Source organism: Caenorhabditis remanei, chromosome IV (genome assembly GCF_010183535.1).
Source record: "Caenorhabditis remanei strain PX506 chromosome IV, whole genome shotgun sequence".
NCBI classification, from domain to species: Eukaryota; Metazoa; Nematoda; class Chromadorea; order Rhabditida; family Rhabditidae; genus Caenorhabditis; species Caenorhabditis remanei.
In genome coordinates, this window is record NC_071331.1 from 9,816,919 (window position 1) to 9,834,370 (window position 17,452).

The window sequence follows — 17,452 nt, forward strand, 5'->3', positions numbered from 1 at the left end:
ATCTATGGTATGGAATACTTTTTAGTTAAATTTTATTACTTTCAATCAATAGAATAGAAATAGAGGAAGCTCTGTTGCAGCTAACTGTTAAATTTACCTGTTTTCAAAAACGGAGTTTTTTTCTTCAAAAATGACAGTTTCAATTCGTTGAAATATAGTCAACTTCAGTTTGCTAAATAGTTTCTAGGTAAAATTATCTACTTTAAAAAACTCGTTGCTGATTCAAATGGAACATAATATAAGAACAAAACATACACGTTTGGTAAGCGCTAGTTATAAAGATTAAAATAATTTTGCCCGATAGCATTAAAATATAAAATTTGAGAGCATTAGGGAGGATAAAAATTTCGTTCGATCAGATAAAGCTTTTTTGGCAAAATGATGAAACAGAAAATTGTAGCAGTTTCAGCTAATGGATAAAGTTAAGATGTTTTGGAAGAAAAGTATTCCGCTTAACAAAAAAACTGTGTACGGTTGAGATAAAAGCTGGAAACTAATAGATTTGCAGTAGAAGTAAGTAGTCGAAAATTTCGAAATGATATTGACAATCAAAATATCTAAAACAGACACAAAAAGATATCCTATTTTAGTCAAAAACTCGAAACAGCGGAAAGTAGTTTTCCCTGTTTCAGAATGTGCACATCAGTTCCTACAGGTTCCGTTTAACCACTTTTGATGCTCTGGGCTAAATCACATCAAATCACTAGACATCTTTTTGAGTTCCATGAACAAGATTTCCATTGATCCAGGTTAAAAATCACCGCGAAAACCTACCCCCTGAAACACAATTTCTCAATCAATTTTCCTCTTTCCTCTTTCAGAATCATATCCCTCCTCTCACGTCACCACCCCATCCCTTTCCTCCCCTCTATCTACTTTCCTGATCCCGAAAGTCTCCTCCCGAATTCCTCTGACTCATCGCATCTCCCCGAGACTTCTTCATCTTTTTCCCGTTCTTTCCCCCGCCTGATCCAGTTTTTCTTCTATATATGAATGCAACACTTGACTTTCTCTGGATCTCAAGAGTTTTATCCTTTCATCATTTTATTCTAAAGAATTCTGTTTCATTTTGAACATTTTGAATTTGAATAGTTCAAATTTGAATAGTATTTTGATTTCGCCTTTACACCCCCGTCTCAATCTTAAAATCTTTTCAGACCACACATCAAATGTCGCGGGTGATATTCTTATTGCTCTGCAGTCTATCGGCGGTCGCCGCGGTCTTCGAGTGCAGTTCCCACGAGACGACCGCTTTCGTCCGTATCCCTCGCGCCCGTCTCGACGGAACCCCAGTCGTCATTTCTACCGCAGGTTAGTAGTCGGGCGCCTTCTAATTGACCTAGTTTTCTGACGCCGAAGACAGTTTTCTCCCGTTGGAAAGGAGGGGAGAGAGTGGTTTCGATTTCCGATTTCTTTTTCGAGTGAAAACAAAATCATTGGGGGGAGAAGGGGAAGCAAAAGTTTTTGCTGTTTGACCTAGGGTATGGGATTAGGAAAAAGAGAAAGGGGAACTGTGATCGAGAAGATAAGGAGATGATAGATAACGATCTAACCTAACCCACAAAAATTACGAAAGCGATATCACAAAGCTTTTTTATGCTTTATGAATTTTTGGAAACAGAAATTTCAGCTTTCGAATAAGTTTTAAAAAAACGCCTGAGTTTTCAAAAAGTGAATATTTCTGAAAATAGAAGGTTGACATTGCAAACTTTCTTTAGGTGATGAAAATATGAGCAATTCGAAACCGGAAAATTTTTACCCCAGGCATGACAATTAGTAGAAAAATTTGTTCACGGATAAATCTTTCACTTGGTTTCAAAACGTCTCATTTTAAACCGTCTTAGAACCAATTGAACGGCGAAGAATATATAAGAGAGACAATTAATTGGCTACTCAATCATGACAGAAAACATAACGAGATTATGAAAGTTTACTGTAACGGTACTTTATCTTCATTGCTCAAATATTTTGAAAGTCGTTATAGCTTTTTTTGATTTTGTAGCCATCCTTACACTAAAGAACTTTTAAATGACTGAAATTCTCGGTTGTGAGTCTTTCGCTTACAGTTTCTGGAATATGTGATAACTTGAGTTTTGTGAACTAAACTTTATTCAACACTAAATGACAAAAAAGGGACCGCTTCGAAACCGGAAGTATTTCCAACTGGCACATTTCTGCAAGAGACATGAAAAACTAGAAGAATAGTGGGATACGTGGCAACCCAAGATAATTAGTTAAATGCAAATACGAACCAGTTCATACAACAAACATAATGAGATTATGAAAGTTTACTGTAACGGTACTTCATCTTCAACGCTCAAGTTTTTTTTTGAAAGTCGTTTTTTTCTAAGTAAGATAACTTTAGTTTTGCCATTTATTTTTGCGATCCACATGACGAATGTCTCATCTGATTTCGAATCGTTCAGTTTTGAAACAACCCGATGCTCTTAAAATCACTAGAATGAAAAAGAAATAGCCAACAGGATAAGCGAACCAGTTCATACAGCAAACATAACCAGATTTTGAAAATTTACTGTTACGGTACTTCATCTTTAATGCTCAAATCTTTTGAAAGTCGTTTGACGATCTTTACAATTAGATTCTGAAATTATGATAACTTTAGTTTTACCATTTATTTTTGCGATCCAGGTATCGAATTTCCCGGAACCTTTTGAAACGACCCGAAACCTTTAAAAACTAAAGGGGCAAACAAAAAACAGAGAAAATTATGGCGAGTCTGGCTCAAACATAATATAAAACATAACGAGATTACGAAAATTTACTGTAACGGTACTTTATCTTCAGTGTTCAAAATTTTTGGAAGTCGTTATGTTCGTGGCCGTATGTTTTGACTTTCGATAGCGCATCTTCATTTTTGTGGTTTCAGAAAATTCGTATACATACAGTGCGCGTCATAAAGATAGCCCCCCTTGCGATTATGTCAGATCTGGCTCAGCCGTAAGTTTTCATGAAAAATGGGTAACATCATTCGATTCCTCGTGCGAAATAACCCCTGGGCGCAAAGTTTTATGGATCTCCTACAAAAACTACGGGTACACCATCGAAAACTTGAAAAATAGGCCGCGTCATAAAGATAGCCCCCCTTGAGAATTTTCAATTTCTCCATGATTTTTTTTTCCGTTTTTTCACTTAAAAACGTTTTCAATCAATAAAATTCGCAATTTTAACAGCGTTATCTTATTTTTCTCCATACTTTTACATCAAAAATTCTACTTTGAAGAGCCAGTTTATGCTAAAAAATCCAAAAATCGGGATTTTTGAAGAAAACGATCGTAATTCGCATTTCAAATAGAGGGAGCAATATTTTTGCACGGTATTTTACTTTTTCGGTAGTAGTCTGATAATTTTCTTACTTTTGGCTGAAAAAAGCGGCTCTGAATGCTCAGAGGCCATCCCAATGTGAAGGAAATTCACTTAGGAAGATGGTTTTGAGCTTCTTCAAGATGAAGAACGTCTGAGAATCTGTTTTTGAAGTGGAATCTTTTTGAGAATGATTTAAATAAACTTTTGTTATGTCACTAAGACATTTCTAAGAGACCTTACCAGGTTACAGATAAGTACTAGCAATAGAAATCATGGTCAAGTTATTTTCACAAAGGAATATTGTGTTCTCGAATCAATAGTAAGTTTAAGAGATTTAAAATTATTCGAAATGAGTGAAAAGCCTTCAAACAAAAACAATGTTCGTAGTTTCTTTTCAAAAAGTTGTCTACTCATCGTTAAACTCACGATATCCAGTGTTAACAAAGATTTGAGACACTGGATCATGATTTGAAAGACTAGTACTTGTTACTAATTGGTCGAAGTAGTTCAGCTATGTCTTGGTAATAACATGAAACTTGATTCTACTATTTCTTTCAAAAACTATACCATAAAAACAGATTCTCAGACGTTCTTCATCTTGAAGAAGCTCAAAACCATCTTCCTAAGTGAATTTCCTTCCCATTGGGATGGCCTCTGAGCATTCAGATCCGCTTTTTTCAGCCAAAAGTAAGATAAAATTATCAGACAAGTACCGAAAAAAGTAAAATACCGTGCAAAAATGTTGCTCCCTCTATTTGAAATGCGAATTACGATAGTTTTCCTCAAAAATCCCGATTTTTGGATTTTTTAGCATAAACTGGCTCTTCAAAGTAGAATTTTTGATGTAAAAGTATGGAGAAAAATAAGATAACGCTGTTAAAATTGCGAATTTCATTGATTGAAAACGTTTTTAAGTGAAAAAACGGAAAAAAATCATGGAGAAATTGAAAATTCTCAAGGGGGGCTATCTTTATGACGCGGCCTATTTTTCAAGTTTTCAATGGTGTATCCGTAGTTTTTGTAGGAGATCCATAAAACTTTGCGCCCAGGGGTTATTTCGCACGAGGAATCGAATGCTGTTACCCATTTTTCATGAAAACTTACGGCTGAGCCAGATCTGACATAATCGCAAGGGGGGCTATCTTTATGACGCGCACTGTAGTCTCCTAAAACTTAGAATACAGTTAGCAATTGAAAATCCTTTTTCCTTTTCCAGGACACGACTTGACATGCGCCCAATACTGCAGAAACAACATCGAGCCAACCACCGGAGCCCAACGTGTGTGCGCCTCGTTCAACTTCGACGGTCGTGAGACGTGCTACTTCTTCGACGACGCTGCCACCCCAGCTGGAACCTCCCAACTCACCGCTAACCCATCCGCCAACAACTTCTACTATGAGAAGACCTGTATTCCAAATGTGTCTGCTCATGAGGCCTGTACCTACAGATCATTCTCATTCGAGCGCGCTCGCAACACCCAATTGGAAGGATTCGTGAAGAAATCAGTGACCGTGAAGAACCGTGAGCACTGCTTGTCCGCCTGCTTGAAGGAGAAGGAGTTCGTGTGCAAGTCTGTCAACTTCCACTACGAAAACAGTCTCTGCGAGTTGTCCGTCGAGGATAAGAGATCCAAGCCAACCCACGTCCGTATGTCCGAAGGAGTCGACTACTATGATAACAACTGTCTCTCCCGTCAAAACCGTTGTGGACCATCCGGAGGAAACTTGGTATTCGTCAAGACCACCAACTTTGAAATCCGTTATTACGACCATACCCAATCCGTTGAGGCCCAAGAGTCGTATTGCCTCCAGAAGTGCTTAGATTCCCTCAACACCTTCTGTCGTTCCGTCGAGTTCAATCCAAAGGAGAAGAATTGTATTGTCTCCGATGAGGACACGTTCTCGCGTGCCGATCAACAAGGACAGGTCGTCGGAAAGGACTACTACGAGCCAATTTGTGTTGCTGGTAAGAAAGGGATCAGTGATCCGGATGGTTTAGTATTTGTACGTTTACAGCCGATTTGTCGTCGTCGACATGTCGTCAACAAGCCGCTTTCGAACGATTCATCGGTTCTTCTATTGAGGGAGAAGTTGTCGCATCGGCTCAAGGAGTTACCATCTCGGATTGTATATCTCTTTGCTTCCAGGTAATTACACAAAATATTTCTACAGCACGATCAGATTAGCCGATTGCTACCATATTTTTTTGACCTACTGAAACAGTACTTTTTCAGAACCTCAACTGCAAATCCATCAACTACGACCGTACCGCCTCTTCCTGCTTCATCTACGCCGTCGGTCGCCAGGATGCCAACATCAAGGCCAACCCATCAATGGACTACTACGAGTTCAACTGTGAGTCCCAATTCGGAGGAATGGCTCTCTGCACCAACGAGGGAATCCGATTCATCGTCAACACCAAGGAGCCGTACACAGGAGCCATCTACGCCGCCGAGAGATTCTCCACCTGCTCCCAAGTCGTCGAGAACGCCAAACAAATCTCCATCACTTTCCCACCACCAACTGTCACCTCGGATTGCGGAACTGTTATCCGTGACGGAAAGATGGAGGCTCTTGTTGTTGTCTCTTTGGATGGTGTCCTCCCACATCAAGTCACCACTGAATGGGATCGATTCTACCGTGTCTCGTGTGACGTCTCTATGGATAAGATGGTCAAGGAAGGGTCCGTTGTTGTCACCACAATCTATGAGGCTTCCTCTCAAAACACCACTGTCTTGGATGTCGCCACTCCACCACCAGTCACTGCTGAACTCCAAATCCTTAACCAACTTGAGGAGCCACTTCACAAGGCTTCTATCGGAGATCCACTTCTTTTGGTTATCACTTCTGAGCAAGCTGGACCACACAATATGATGGTGACTGAGTGCACTGCTACTCGTGTCGGAGGATTCGGAGACACTGTTCCATTCACCCTCATTGAGAATGGATGCCCAAGATATCCAGCTTTGGTTGGACCAGTTGAGCAAGACTTCGACAAGAACCGCCTGAAATCCGACCTCCGCGCATTCCGATTGGATGGATCTTACGATGTCCAAATTGTGTGCTCCATCATGTTCTGTGCCGGACCAAATGGATGTCCAGTATCAAACTGCTTGGATTCTGGAACCAATGAGTTGTTCATGTCACATGGAAGAAAGAAGAGATCCGCTGATATGGAGGCTGGAGAGACCGAGGAGAAGTTGTCGGCTATCATCAGAGTTTTCGCAAAGGGAGAGGAGAATGAGGAGGAGATGGAAATGGGAAATAACACAATGATGACTAGGTGAGTGGTGTTATATGATTGATTTAAGAATTAGTGGCTCAAATTAACAAAAAAACTATGAGTCATTCATAAAATAGACACGCTGAAACACAAAACCTTTTTTGTTTTGTCCATACTTTTCGATTAATTCTCGAGCTTCAGGGATACATACTGGAATCTTTAAAATAACGACGGTAGTGGCATCATTAACAAGATTTTATCACGATATAAGAAATTATTTTGCAACAGTGATAAAAGTAATTTCAGTTACTTAATCTAATATTTCTGTTTCACCTAGTGCTTTAGAAACAAAATATGTTGTGCATTTATTCAGTTCGCCATTCTCCTGAGCAAGCCTAAATTTAAATTTTCAGCCTCACCGACGCCACCGACCTTCTCTGCATTTCGGAGCCATTCTTCGTCAGCTCCGTCGTCTCGCTCTCAGTTCTTTGCTTTGCTCTTTCTGCCATTATTGCCATCTGGGGATGCCATTCACTTCACTCGACACCAGCTAAACAAGTCGCTGCTTAATTCTTTTTCTATCAGATACTAGATTCCATCCTATGTTCTCCTCATTCCCCAAATCTCTTTCACGTTTTGTTCGTAATAACTTGTTCTAATAATAAGATCCCCTCCATTTTTGACACTACCATCATCACAACCAAATAATACTTGCACTTCCTATGGGTTGTCTTCTCCCACAAAACACTTTAATTTTACGTTTTTCTCCTCTTCTCTTTAATATTATTTTGAACGTTTTGTTGAAAAGTTGATTTTCAAAAATAAAACTGTTTTTCTGAATCTTTTTTTCATCGGTCAAAATCAGTAGTCATCTTGCATTTAGCAATATGAGCTTAGAAAACTCTAATAACTCACCCAAGGTGAAACTGTAATTATAGTTATTCATTACTTGTCTTTTTTGATCTGGTTATTCGTGAAACATTTTCAAATTTATCCTCAAAAATTGAATCAGCATTGAAAAAATCAAAACATTTGGTTTTTACGCACTTGATGAAACTAAAGGTTTTGATTAGAATTTGAATGCGCTAGTGTTAGGAGAACTCCATTTTTTTCGATTGTTGTTTCATGCAGGTTTATTGTGAAGTGTCTTTGAATGCTTGCCGGTAAACTTAAATTCCTGGAAATTCATAAACTTTCCGATTCGAATTTTACGTTTGAAATCCGATCTACCCGCTCATTCCTGTGTATTAAGATCATCTTCCTGTATAGTAAATGAAAAATAAATATTTAGTTTGGTTTTGCACAGGGTCTAGGGTTGAGTAGTGAAATCGTATGCGCTCCACTAGACATTGGCGGCAAATTCAAATTTTAATTTTTGCAATTCGTTGTTTCACTGTGGCATTTTGATACGTAGCTTAATCGACCAGTTTTTGAGCCGATTTATGCCAGTTTTCCCGCATTTTTGGCCAGTTTTTCGACCGTCGCGCGTCTTTTCGAGATCAATTCTATTGAAAACATAGATAAAATTTTTAAACATAAAATTTATTTTGAATTTCGCGCTAAAATTTCAGCTGATTTCAGCGGAGCGCGTTTATTTTCACTACTCATCCTGAGACCCTGTGGTTTTGGTAGACTTCATGAAACTGGAAGTTTTCACTATTAACCGGTAGTTGGGGACTGCTGCCTCGACTCGGCCACCGGAGGTTAAGAATATGCTTGCTCGATTTACGCAGGAAAAATAAATTGCTCTTCACCTATTCCGTTAAAGCATACTTGTCAACCGGGCCGAGCCGGGCTTTCTTGAATAACTTTTTTCAAAAATTGTACGAGGTTGGATGATAGCACAAAAGATAGGTATTTTGAATTGTCATCCATTAAATATAATATCAATTTATCAAAAATCTTGCCACGGGGCCGAAGACTGTATTGGCTATCATCCACCCTCGTACGGTGTTTTTGAAAAAAGTTATTCAAGAAAAACCGTCGGCCCGGCTCGGCCCGGTTGAAGAGTAGAGCCTATGTTCAGCGATCAATAGTTATCAACGTGTAATAAATTGAATGCGCTAGTCAATTTTGGAGAACTGTAATTTTTCGAGTACTGTTTCAGATCGGTTTATTCTAGCATGACTTTTCATAATCATCAATTAGTGAAGTACTTAATAAATTCGGTGTTCGCCTTGTAAAACCATTTTAAAATTGAAAGTTTTCATTTTGATAATTACAATAAATAATGTGTTTCGGTACAACACTTATGTAGTTGGAATTACAATGAGACTGTTGCGGCACCTTTCAAATCGCTCGACTAGGTTTTTCTATAATATACATTACAAATTTTTTTTGTGTTTTATAACATACCAATTTGAAACAGGGCTTGAAGAGTTTCAGTATTTCTAAAGGTATCAGCCAATAGTATCGGCCAATAGTTTCAAAAAATTCAGTTCCAAAAAGTCTAAAAATACCCTCCTTTTATTTGCCCATTATTGTTGTCATTGTCCAGTTTGAGCCTCATTAATGCCACATTTTTCTTCCGATAAAAGATGTGTTGTGAAAAAGTCTCGTCAGTGAAACATCATAGACAAGTTTTGTTTTCATGATCAACAAGAAACGGAGAATAAGATTTTCAGTTTTGGTGTGTTTGGTTTTAGTTTGTGAAGAGTAAAGAAGTGTTTCTTTTTGCAACTCTTTTACCTGTGAGATGATTTTCAAATGTTGCTGAAACATATTTAAAGATTGTCACATACATATCAGCTACTTTTTTTCCCAAACGATTTCATATTTTTTGTTCAATTTTAGCGAATTCTTCGGACCACGAAGAGCAAATACCAAAAAATAAATACAGAAGCCAAAATACAAATTATTTGCATGAAACAGAATAAACAGACGAACGAAAATCGCTGTAGAATCAACTGAATCTTACATTTAGAGTGGGTGAGAGGAAACAGGTCAAGATTTAATTGATTATAGACTATACATAATTATTGAAATAGCAAATTTGACAAGATAAATACTTTTTTTCAAAGATTTTGTATAAATTAAAATACAAAAAGTATGACGTTGATTATTAACACAATAAGCTATTCTCAAAGATAATAATAAATCCCGTTAAAACTGTTAGAAACTTTCTGTTTCACAAATTTCATAAAAATTCAAACCAATATGTCTGGGAAGTATGATCTCACAACACTTACAAGTTTCAGTTGGAAACTGCTCAAAAAAGTGAACTTCAATGAGAATGGTTTTCTATCTCTGTTGAAACAAAAGTTTACAGAAATATCCCATTAGAACATTGTTATTTTCAAAGTATCTGAACCAATATAGAAAACTGGTGTAGCAATAGATGAACCCAAAACGAATCAAGATGAGACAACGAAACTGAATATTTTATGGCGAAAATATTGGAAATTTCATTGTTTTCTTAAAACTTCTTGTCATTTAAAACCTATTGACCTAATGTCGCAGCAATTCCAAAAAAAGTGAATCACTTAAAGAAATTTTTCTGAAACAGTTCTTGATAGATTGCTTTTTATAGTTTGACTGAGTAAGTCTGTTGTATTTCATTCACACTTTAAATATATTCTCATAAACGACAAATAATATTTTTACCCTTTTTTCATTCATAAATTATTGTATTGAAACATTTACAATATGAGCAAGAATACAATGCAGAGAAAATAATTCATTCAGCGGTTCTTTACTTCAAGAATCTCAAGATCCAGATTAAGGAAATCTAGTAAATACCCTAATTTTGAGAGCCTAGCACTTGACGTTCATGATAGATGACTGAAAACGATTCGGCCATTTTGTTCAAGATGTTCAGAACTATCATGGTGCGGAAGCGTTACCCGTGATGATTCGAATTCTTTTTACTACGTGTCAGTTTAAATCATCACTTTTTTTAAAGGAAATCTGATAAATATCCTAATTTTGAGAGGAGTCAGAAGATTGCCGATACCCTCGAACAAACTTGGTGTTAGAGCAGATCGTATTTTAAGACCACCTAAAACGGCAATGCAGAATATAGTCAAAACACATTTGTGATTTCATTCATTAAGAGCATTTCTTCGGTATGTTTTCTCAGGTTCTGCTACATTATAATGATGTTCTGAGCAAAGCGATTCTCAACAAGACGCGTTAGTGCTAGTACGAGCCGATTTTCAACTTATTACCGAGAAAAAGTCAGACTTCAAACACACCTGAAACCGAATAAAAATACGTGCAGAACTATGACCCCCTAATAGCTAAACCCCCTTGAGATGCCTTGACGACATTGGAAGATATTCCATTATAGCATGACTGGGAAATATCTACGTTCATCTTAGAAAAGTCTTCTCGGATTAGAAAAAGTTAATTGATTATGTATCATGATGCCCGTGAAACTGAAAAACTTTCCTTCATTACAGATATTGCCAGGTTGACATAATGTTTCAATACATATGGAATCATACCGATGACCTTCAAGTCGGATCGTTATTAGAAATGTTGAAAAAATGTTAAATTGTAAAAATTCACTGATGAGCAAATGTTGGAAAACAAGCGTTACCTGAAACGAAACAGGCTTCAATGATTAAACGTGGGGAATTCTTCTAATAACTACAAACCTGCATAGAAACTGTGATTCTTCCAATTTTCACAAATTATTTTCAGACAACCGAAATGGTTCTTATTGTAAAATGTTTAAATAGTGAAAGTTAACAACTTTATTAGAAGATCAATCAGCAATCTACAATATACATGTATCACCGACCAAACCATGTTCCTAACAAAAATCACATAATCTTTAAAGGTGAAACAATCAACAAATTGTTCCTCTTCGAGGGAGATGGTGAAATGAGGATGAGACATTGCCAAGGGATATCATATTTTGACCCCAAAACAAACATAACGATCTACTCGTTGTGTGGCAATAAAATTCAAATTTTTTTGGCGGGAAACTAAAACTCAAATAGAAAAATTCCAAACATTGACCGCATCTAAGTTTTCATATATACTAAAAACATAATTTAGCTTCAGTTTCTAAAGTTATAGATGAATGGACTAATGAATGTTTCGGCATGAACCATTTTTGACGGATTTTGAGTGGTGATCATCAGGGTTGGGAAATTCCGGGCCGACTCCTCAACTTCAGCCCGGCCCAGCCCGTCCCGGCCCGGCCCGGGCTGGCCCGGCTTCAAAAATGTGCACAATTTTTCCACAATTTTTATAAAAAAAGTAGTCGAAATTCTTGTACGCTTCAGTTTTTATCGGTTTTCGACGTTTTTTGCAAAAAATCAAAAAAATTTTCAACAAATTTTCAACAATATTCAAATTTCTACAGGAGCCGGGCCGAGGAAAATTTTTTCAGTCGGCCCGGCCCGGCCCGGCCCGGAATTTCCCAACCATGGTGATCATACAGTCTTTGCGAGACATATGTGGATCCGGTCGTTGGGAACAGGCTTGTTCGGAAAAAAGTCGGAAAAAGTCGGAAAAAACTTGTGTAACTTTGCGCACTCAATTTCTCAGAATCAGTCGCTTATCTATAATTGTAGATATTAACGAGTTGAACACTTCCACACTTTATTTACCGTTTTCAGTCGCGTTTATAAGTAGTTATAAAACTTTTTTCCGACTTTTTTTGGAAAAAATTCGGAAAAAAAATTTCGGAAATAATCGTCATAACTCAAGGGGCAATTTTTTGATTCAGACAAAGTATGGCTAAAAATCAAAAACTCGGTCATGTACACCCAAAAGTAACACTCTTGAAATTTCCAAGTCATTCCCGGCGAAATTCATAAAATTTTCCGGACAAATCTGATTGGGAACAATATTTCGTTGCGTTTGATATATACAATTTAAAACATTATAATTTACAAAAACAACACAATTTTCTGTTTCAATTCAATCTTAAGAATCGAATTTTTGTTTCCACATTCGATGTGTCTTTAAAAAATCGATCTAATGAAGAACTTTATTCTTGTTTTGTATGAATCACTTCACAAATAAAATGACGATTTCATTTTTGCGTTTTCAAAACTCTGAAACTGTTTCTGAAAACTTCAGAATTTCTTCTAATTCTGAATGATAGTCGAAAATTTGACTTTTTTGCGAAAAAATTCAAAAAATTTCAAAATTTGACTTTCGCGACAATTTGCCCGGGCCTTGACAACTATGCAATAATGTGAACCGCCTCTGATAAAAACTGCGCGAATCAGAGCATTCGAGCTGAGGTCTTTTGGGTGTAAAACTACGATTTTTTCTCTCTTAGTCAGTTCTATTTCGTACCAGTGTGGATTCAGGCAGTTATTAGTGTATATGGACTACTGTTGATAAAAATTTATATTAGAGAAATGGAATAAATGAAACAGAATCATTTTACAAGAAAAATTAAACATATATCTCGATAGTAACCTTCAACGTCTGGATTGTCTTCATATTGCAGCAAATGATCGTCATCCATCAGGGACTCATTTGTATTCTCAAATGTTTCTCTGTCTTTGGTGTAAAATTGGAAACTGGTAGTTTTCTGTTTTAACAACATTGGAAGTCGTTTCGAAGTTTTGATGAATTGGTGTATGTGAGCTGGGGAAAAAATCTGAGAAGCTGCCGTAGAATGAGACATCAGAATAAAATTCAGTTAAATAAAGTTCATGATATATTCAAATTTTTTGGAAATTTCGAATTGGGGTATCTTGGTCATCTTCTTTAAAAAATACTCCGTTACAAATCTTCTAAAAAACATCTGCTCGAAATGGATCAGTTAGTTATCCACTCCTCTCTCCTAAGAATTTTGAATCGCAAAAAATAATTCATACAGAATTAAAATTTAGACTCCGGACGAATACCCAGTTCACTTACAAGTTTGCAGATCAATTCTCATTCCGAAACAGAATCTTGTATACATATGTTTGAATGTAAGCAAACTTCAAGTATCACACTTCATTGAGCATAATCTTGTCAACTTGAAATGTTGAAAATGTTATTTATTTTTTCAGTGTTCTCAAAACAATTTTAGATAGCTGTAATCCGAGTTTATTACAACTTTATAAGTATTCTCCTCTTTGCTACAGTACTAATGAAAATTCGATCCGAATGTAACCAAGAAATAAATAAAAATACTGTTGCAGTATTTTGTTTTCAGAGTTTTCTTGAAAATTGAAGCAGTGGCTCGCGTATTTAAACAAAGAAATTACTGTCTTCGTATAAATTAATGTTTCTCTGAAAATTTTTAGTTTTCAAATTACTCTTATTGTAGGTCTCTTATCTGTCTCTTCTAGTTCAACAATGCGATACATTGTACAAAAAGTGATTATTCAAAAGAAAAACGTTCAGTTCTAACAAATCTTTATTTTACATTTTCTTTTTTCTTTTTTGCTGTGTATAACCTCAACAGTATCCCAGACTCCAAAAACCTGCAAGAAATATTATAGAAAGCCAATTTTTCGTCAGTACAAACGTTTCACCAAAAAGGGAAAGACAATCCTGTTAAAAACCTTTTTGTGCTATTTTCATAAATCTCTCGTTTTAAAACATTTCAAATCCATCATCAAAACTGGAGTGTAGATTTCCAATTCATCTTCAACGACCTGAAATTACCATTGTAAGAATCTCCGCGACTACTGAATGAAATCAGCAAACGTATTTTTATTAAATTTTTAGATAAATAGAAAAGAAAAAATAATAACTTTTGATCAAAATGTGGATTTTTCGCTTCTAACATCTCGTGTTAAAATCGATATTTATGTTCTAAAGAAATTGCTGAAGGACCATCTGATTATGTATTTAATATCCTTACTTTTAGCTCCGCAAACATGAAGCGGCAGAATTTCGAAAATCACTCAACACGAAAAACTTCATGTTAACAGGAGTATCTGAAACAGTTATTCTTTGAACTAATTTTATTAAAAGTTCGTTTTCAAAATTTTTACTGTTTTTGAAAATGTTTTTCTGAAATAAAGTGGTGTTGGCTCTAAAAATTACAAGTTTCGAGGAATTTTTGTTGACTCAGTCCAGACTATCAATTTTTTCTTCAGTATCAGTTAACAACAAAACTTTTTGAAACTGTAACCTATTCGGCCTCCATTTTTTTTTTCAGAATTCTCAGCTCAACCCTGTTTTCAAGTATCAAATCTGTTCTTTAAATAATATCCTGCCGCCGTACCAAAAATTGATTTTTTTTTGACAGTATATCTATTAGATGATCATCTGCGGTTCGGAATTCGGACTCTCACAGATGTCAGATCGAAACCACAAAGTTTTGTTTTATTTTTATTTAAGGCAAAGATCATCGATGAAAATACACTCATGTCTTGGTGATTTTATCTATTTCTTGAAACTGATAATTTTTACTATAGGAATATTGTCGCGACAAAAAAGTTCCGACATTTTTTACCGACGTGTGTTTGCGGACATAGTGCTAAATTATTAAATTTTGCACTGAGTCCGCAAACACGCGTCGGTAAAAGATGTCGGAACTTTTTTATTTCGATAATAGAAACACTGTTTTGAATTTCACACAAACAAACTTTCATTTTGATGAAAATGCTGATCATTCTGTTTCCCGAGAACTCTTGATAAACCAGAAACGTGAAAATATTGTGGTTGGGTCACATTTTGATGGTGGTGCACAAAAGTAAGCGTGATGGAACAATATCTGAAATAAATGTATTAGTGACACTAACAAGTAAGTAAGTGAATCTACGTGAATGAGTCCGATATCTCTTCTAATAAACCTTTCTAATAAACCATATCAATTAGAGAGAACTGATACTAGGTCAACTTATTAGACGAAAAAATCGCAGATAAATAATGTCATGATGCCAGTTAATTTCCGGAAGCTCCATTTCACATGGTTATTCTCACAAAAAATACTCATTTCAGGTGTATCCCTAGAAAACATCGGTCCCCATCGTGTCTGTTTCTATCCACAACCAACACCATCCTACCGGAATCCAAACGAAAATCGTCCAGTTGAATTCTCGAAGGTAATTTCACTTGGATTGAATTGTGTCTAATGAAGTCACTTTTTGATTGAGAGCTCATTGAAACAGAAACTTATCTGATATTTCGACTAACTGACTTCTCGAAGATACTGTGTCCAATGAATTCTCACTGCACCCAATGAATTGAACTCTTCATTAAGAAATAACTGAAACAGAAACTAATCAGATGTTTCTACTTTAGACCTTCCCCATCCTGTTTTGAAACCGTATTATCCCGATTTCCAGAATCCCATTGGCTCAGCATCGAAAAATATCAGCCGAAAAGTTTCCAGTTATTCGAAAATGTCAAGTTTGGCGAGAGTTGCTTGGGTTAGTGGTTACACATAATATTTTCTACTAAGTAGGCAATTGTTTTTCGAAAATGGGGCATAAAACTGTATGGATCGGGGAATCTAGTAACTAAGAAAGTTTTCAAGTAATATGAGTTATAATTGAAACAGTTATTTTTTTAAAAATTTACAGCTAAACCACGTAAGTATTTTTAAATCGGTTTTCTGATAAACCAAAAATCAGATTTTTTTTTGTTTTTTTGAATCTTGATAAAAGCAGGAACGAGACGATTCAGTATTTATAATTGTTGGAAACTAAAAGGGATTGTGAAACAGAAACTTTTTAAAATTTCACTTTTTCGCATTCCAAGTTTTATTGATGACAGTAATCACCAATTTTACAATAAGTCCTGGTTTGCTTGTACAGTATCCAAATTTTATTTTTATCAGTAAAATTTTTCTTTTTTCAGAGTTAAAAACCAAACTATAAATTCCAGTTATCCAAATTTAAGAACGATAGGTATTGCGAGTGATCAAGATTTTAAATTTGCATAGAATGGCTCACTGTGTCTAAGTTTTTCACTTTTTGATAATTATTGCCACGATTCATAACATTGTAATAATAAAAATAGTTTTACGATGTAACATGTTCTACTTGAAACAGTAAGTGTTTCGTTGCGACAACATGTAATAGTAACTGTTTCCTATACGTTCGAAATTCCGTGTTCGAATGTTTCTTCTCTTAACATCGTTTCCCAAATCAAAATAAAGTACATACTTTCATTTAATCATGTACTCTTGAAACACTTTTTTTTGAAATGGGAAAAAACGCTCAGATTGTGAAAATAAGTTCTGCTTCAGCAAAGTTTTGTAAAATGTTCCTCACCCACGTTACCATTTCGGTAAATAAATGGTGACTATTCTGATTAATTTATCTCTCAAGACCGACAAATGTTAACCTAATATATAGTTCTTTGGAAAATACAACACTTCCATCTTCTGGAATAAAGTTGCGCGAAATTCCGTCTTCCCCACTTCCGACTTCCGGGCTTCCGCGAAACTATCTTCTGTACCATTTCAAGTTCATCTTCTGATAAAAAAGTGTTTACTATATTTACGATGGCAGACAACAACAAAAGCGGCAAATAACACATCTGGAAACAAAAAGTATATCTGGAACAGTTATTTTCCGTTTCGTTTCAAAAAGCTGGGCTCCACATGCTTTACGTATAAAACACGAAGCGCAAAAACACTCCAATCATAATATTTTGCATTTCGTGAGTTAACCAAAAACCTCTGCAACACTTTTTTTTTTGAAAATTGAAAAAAAAACCACAAAAAAATGAGTACTGTCTCATTGAAGTTTTGAAACATTTCCTCTTTCTACATGTTACTAGTTCATCGAGGCTTTTTAAAGTTTTTAGTGATCATTCTATCAAATCAGACAAATTTTTTGAAAAATGAAACACTTACAGTTTCTAGTTTCTGAAATATAAATTTTATTTTTTGCAGTCCTCAGTCCGCACCTTCTTGATATTCATATCTTATTTAAATATACAGTAAAAGTCACTGGAGGTCAGGTAAGTTCCCTCACGAGACTAAACCTGAGAAAAAGAAACCGGGTAAAGAAGGAAAATTAAAAAATAGGAGTTGGGCAAGGG

The 17,452-nt window shown here is 35.9% G+C and overlaps 2 protein-coding genes across 2 annotated transcripts; both read left to right on the forward strand.

Moving 5' to 3' along the window:
• Window positions 1–1,169: 1,169 nt before the first annotated feature.
• GCK72_013080 (uncharacterized protein) lies at window positions 1,170–7,117 on the forward strand (the record flags this gene model as incomplete). The annotated part of the gene is made up of 5 exons (XM_053729627.1): window positions 1,170–1,311; window positions 4,541–5,290; window positions 5,341–5,471; window positions 5,559–6,607; window positions 6,961–7,117. 5 exons carry the CDS (start codon window positions 1,170–1,172, stop codon window positions 7,115–7,117), a joined length of 2,229 nt encoding a protein of 742 aa, XP_053584399.1.
• Window positions 7,118–15,136: 8,019 nt separating this feature from the next.
• Window positions 15,137–15,849, forward strand: GCK72_013081 (uncharacterized protein; the record flags this gene model as incomplete). Its single annotated transcript, XM_053729628.1, has 3 exons — window positions 15,137–15,203; window positions 15,401–15,504; window positions 15,748–15,849. 3 exons carry the CDS (start codon window positions 15,137–15,139, stop codon window positions 15,847–15,849), a joined length of 273 nt encoding a protein of 90 aa, XP_053584400.1.
• Between the last annotated feature and the right edge of the window lie 1,603 nt (window positions 15,850–17,452).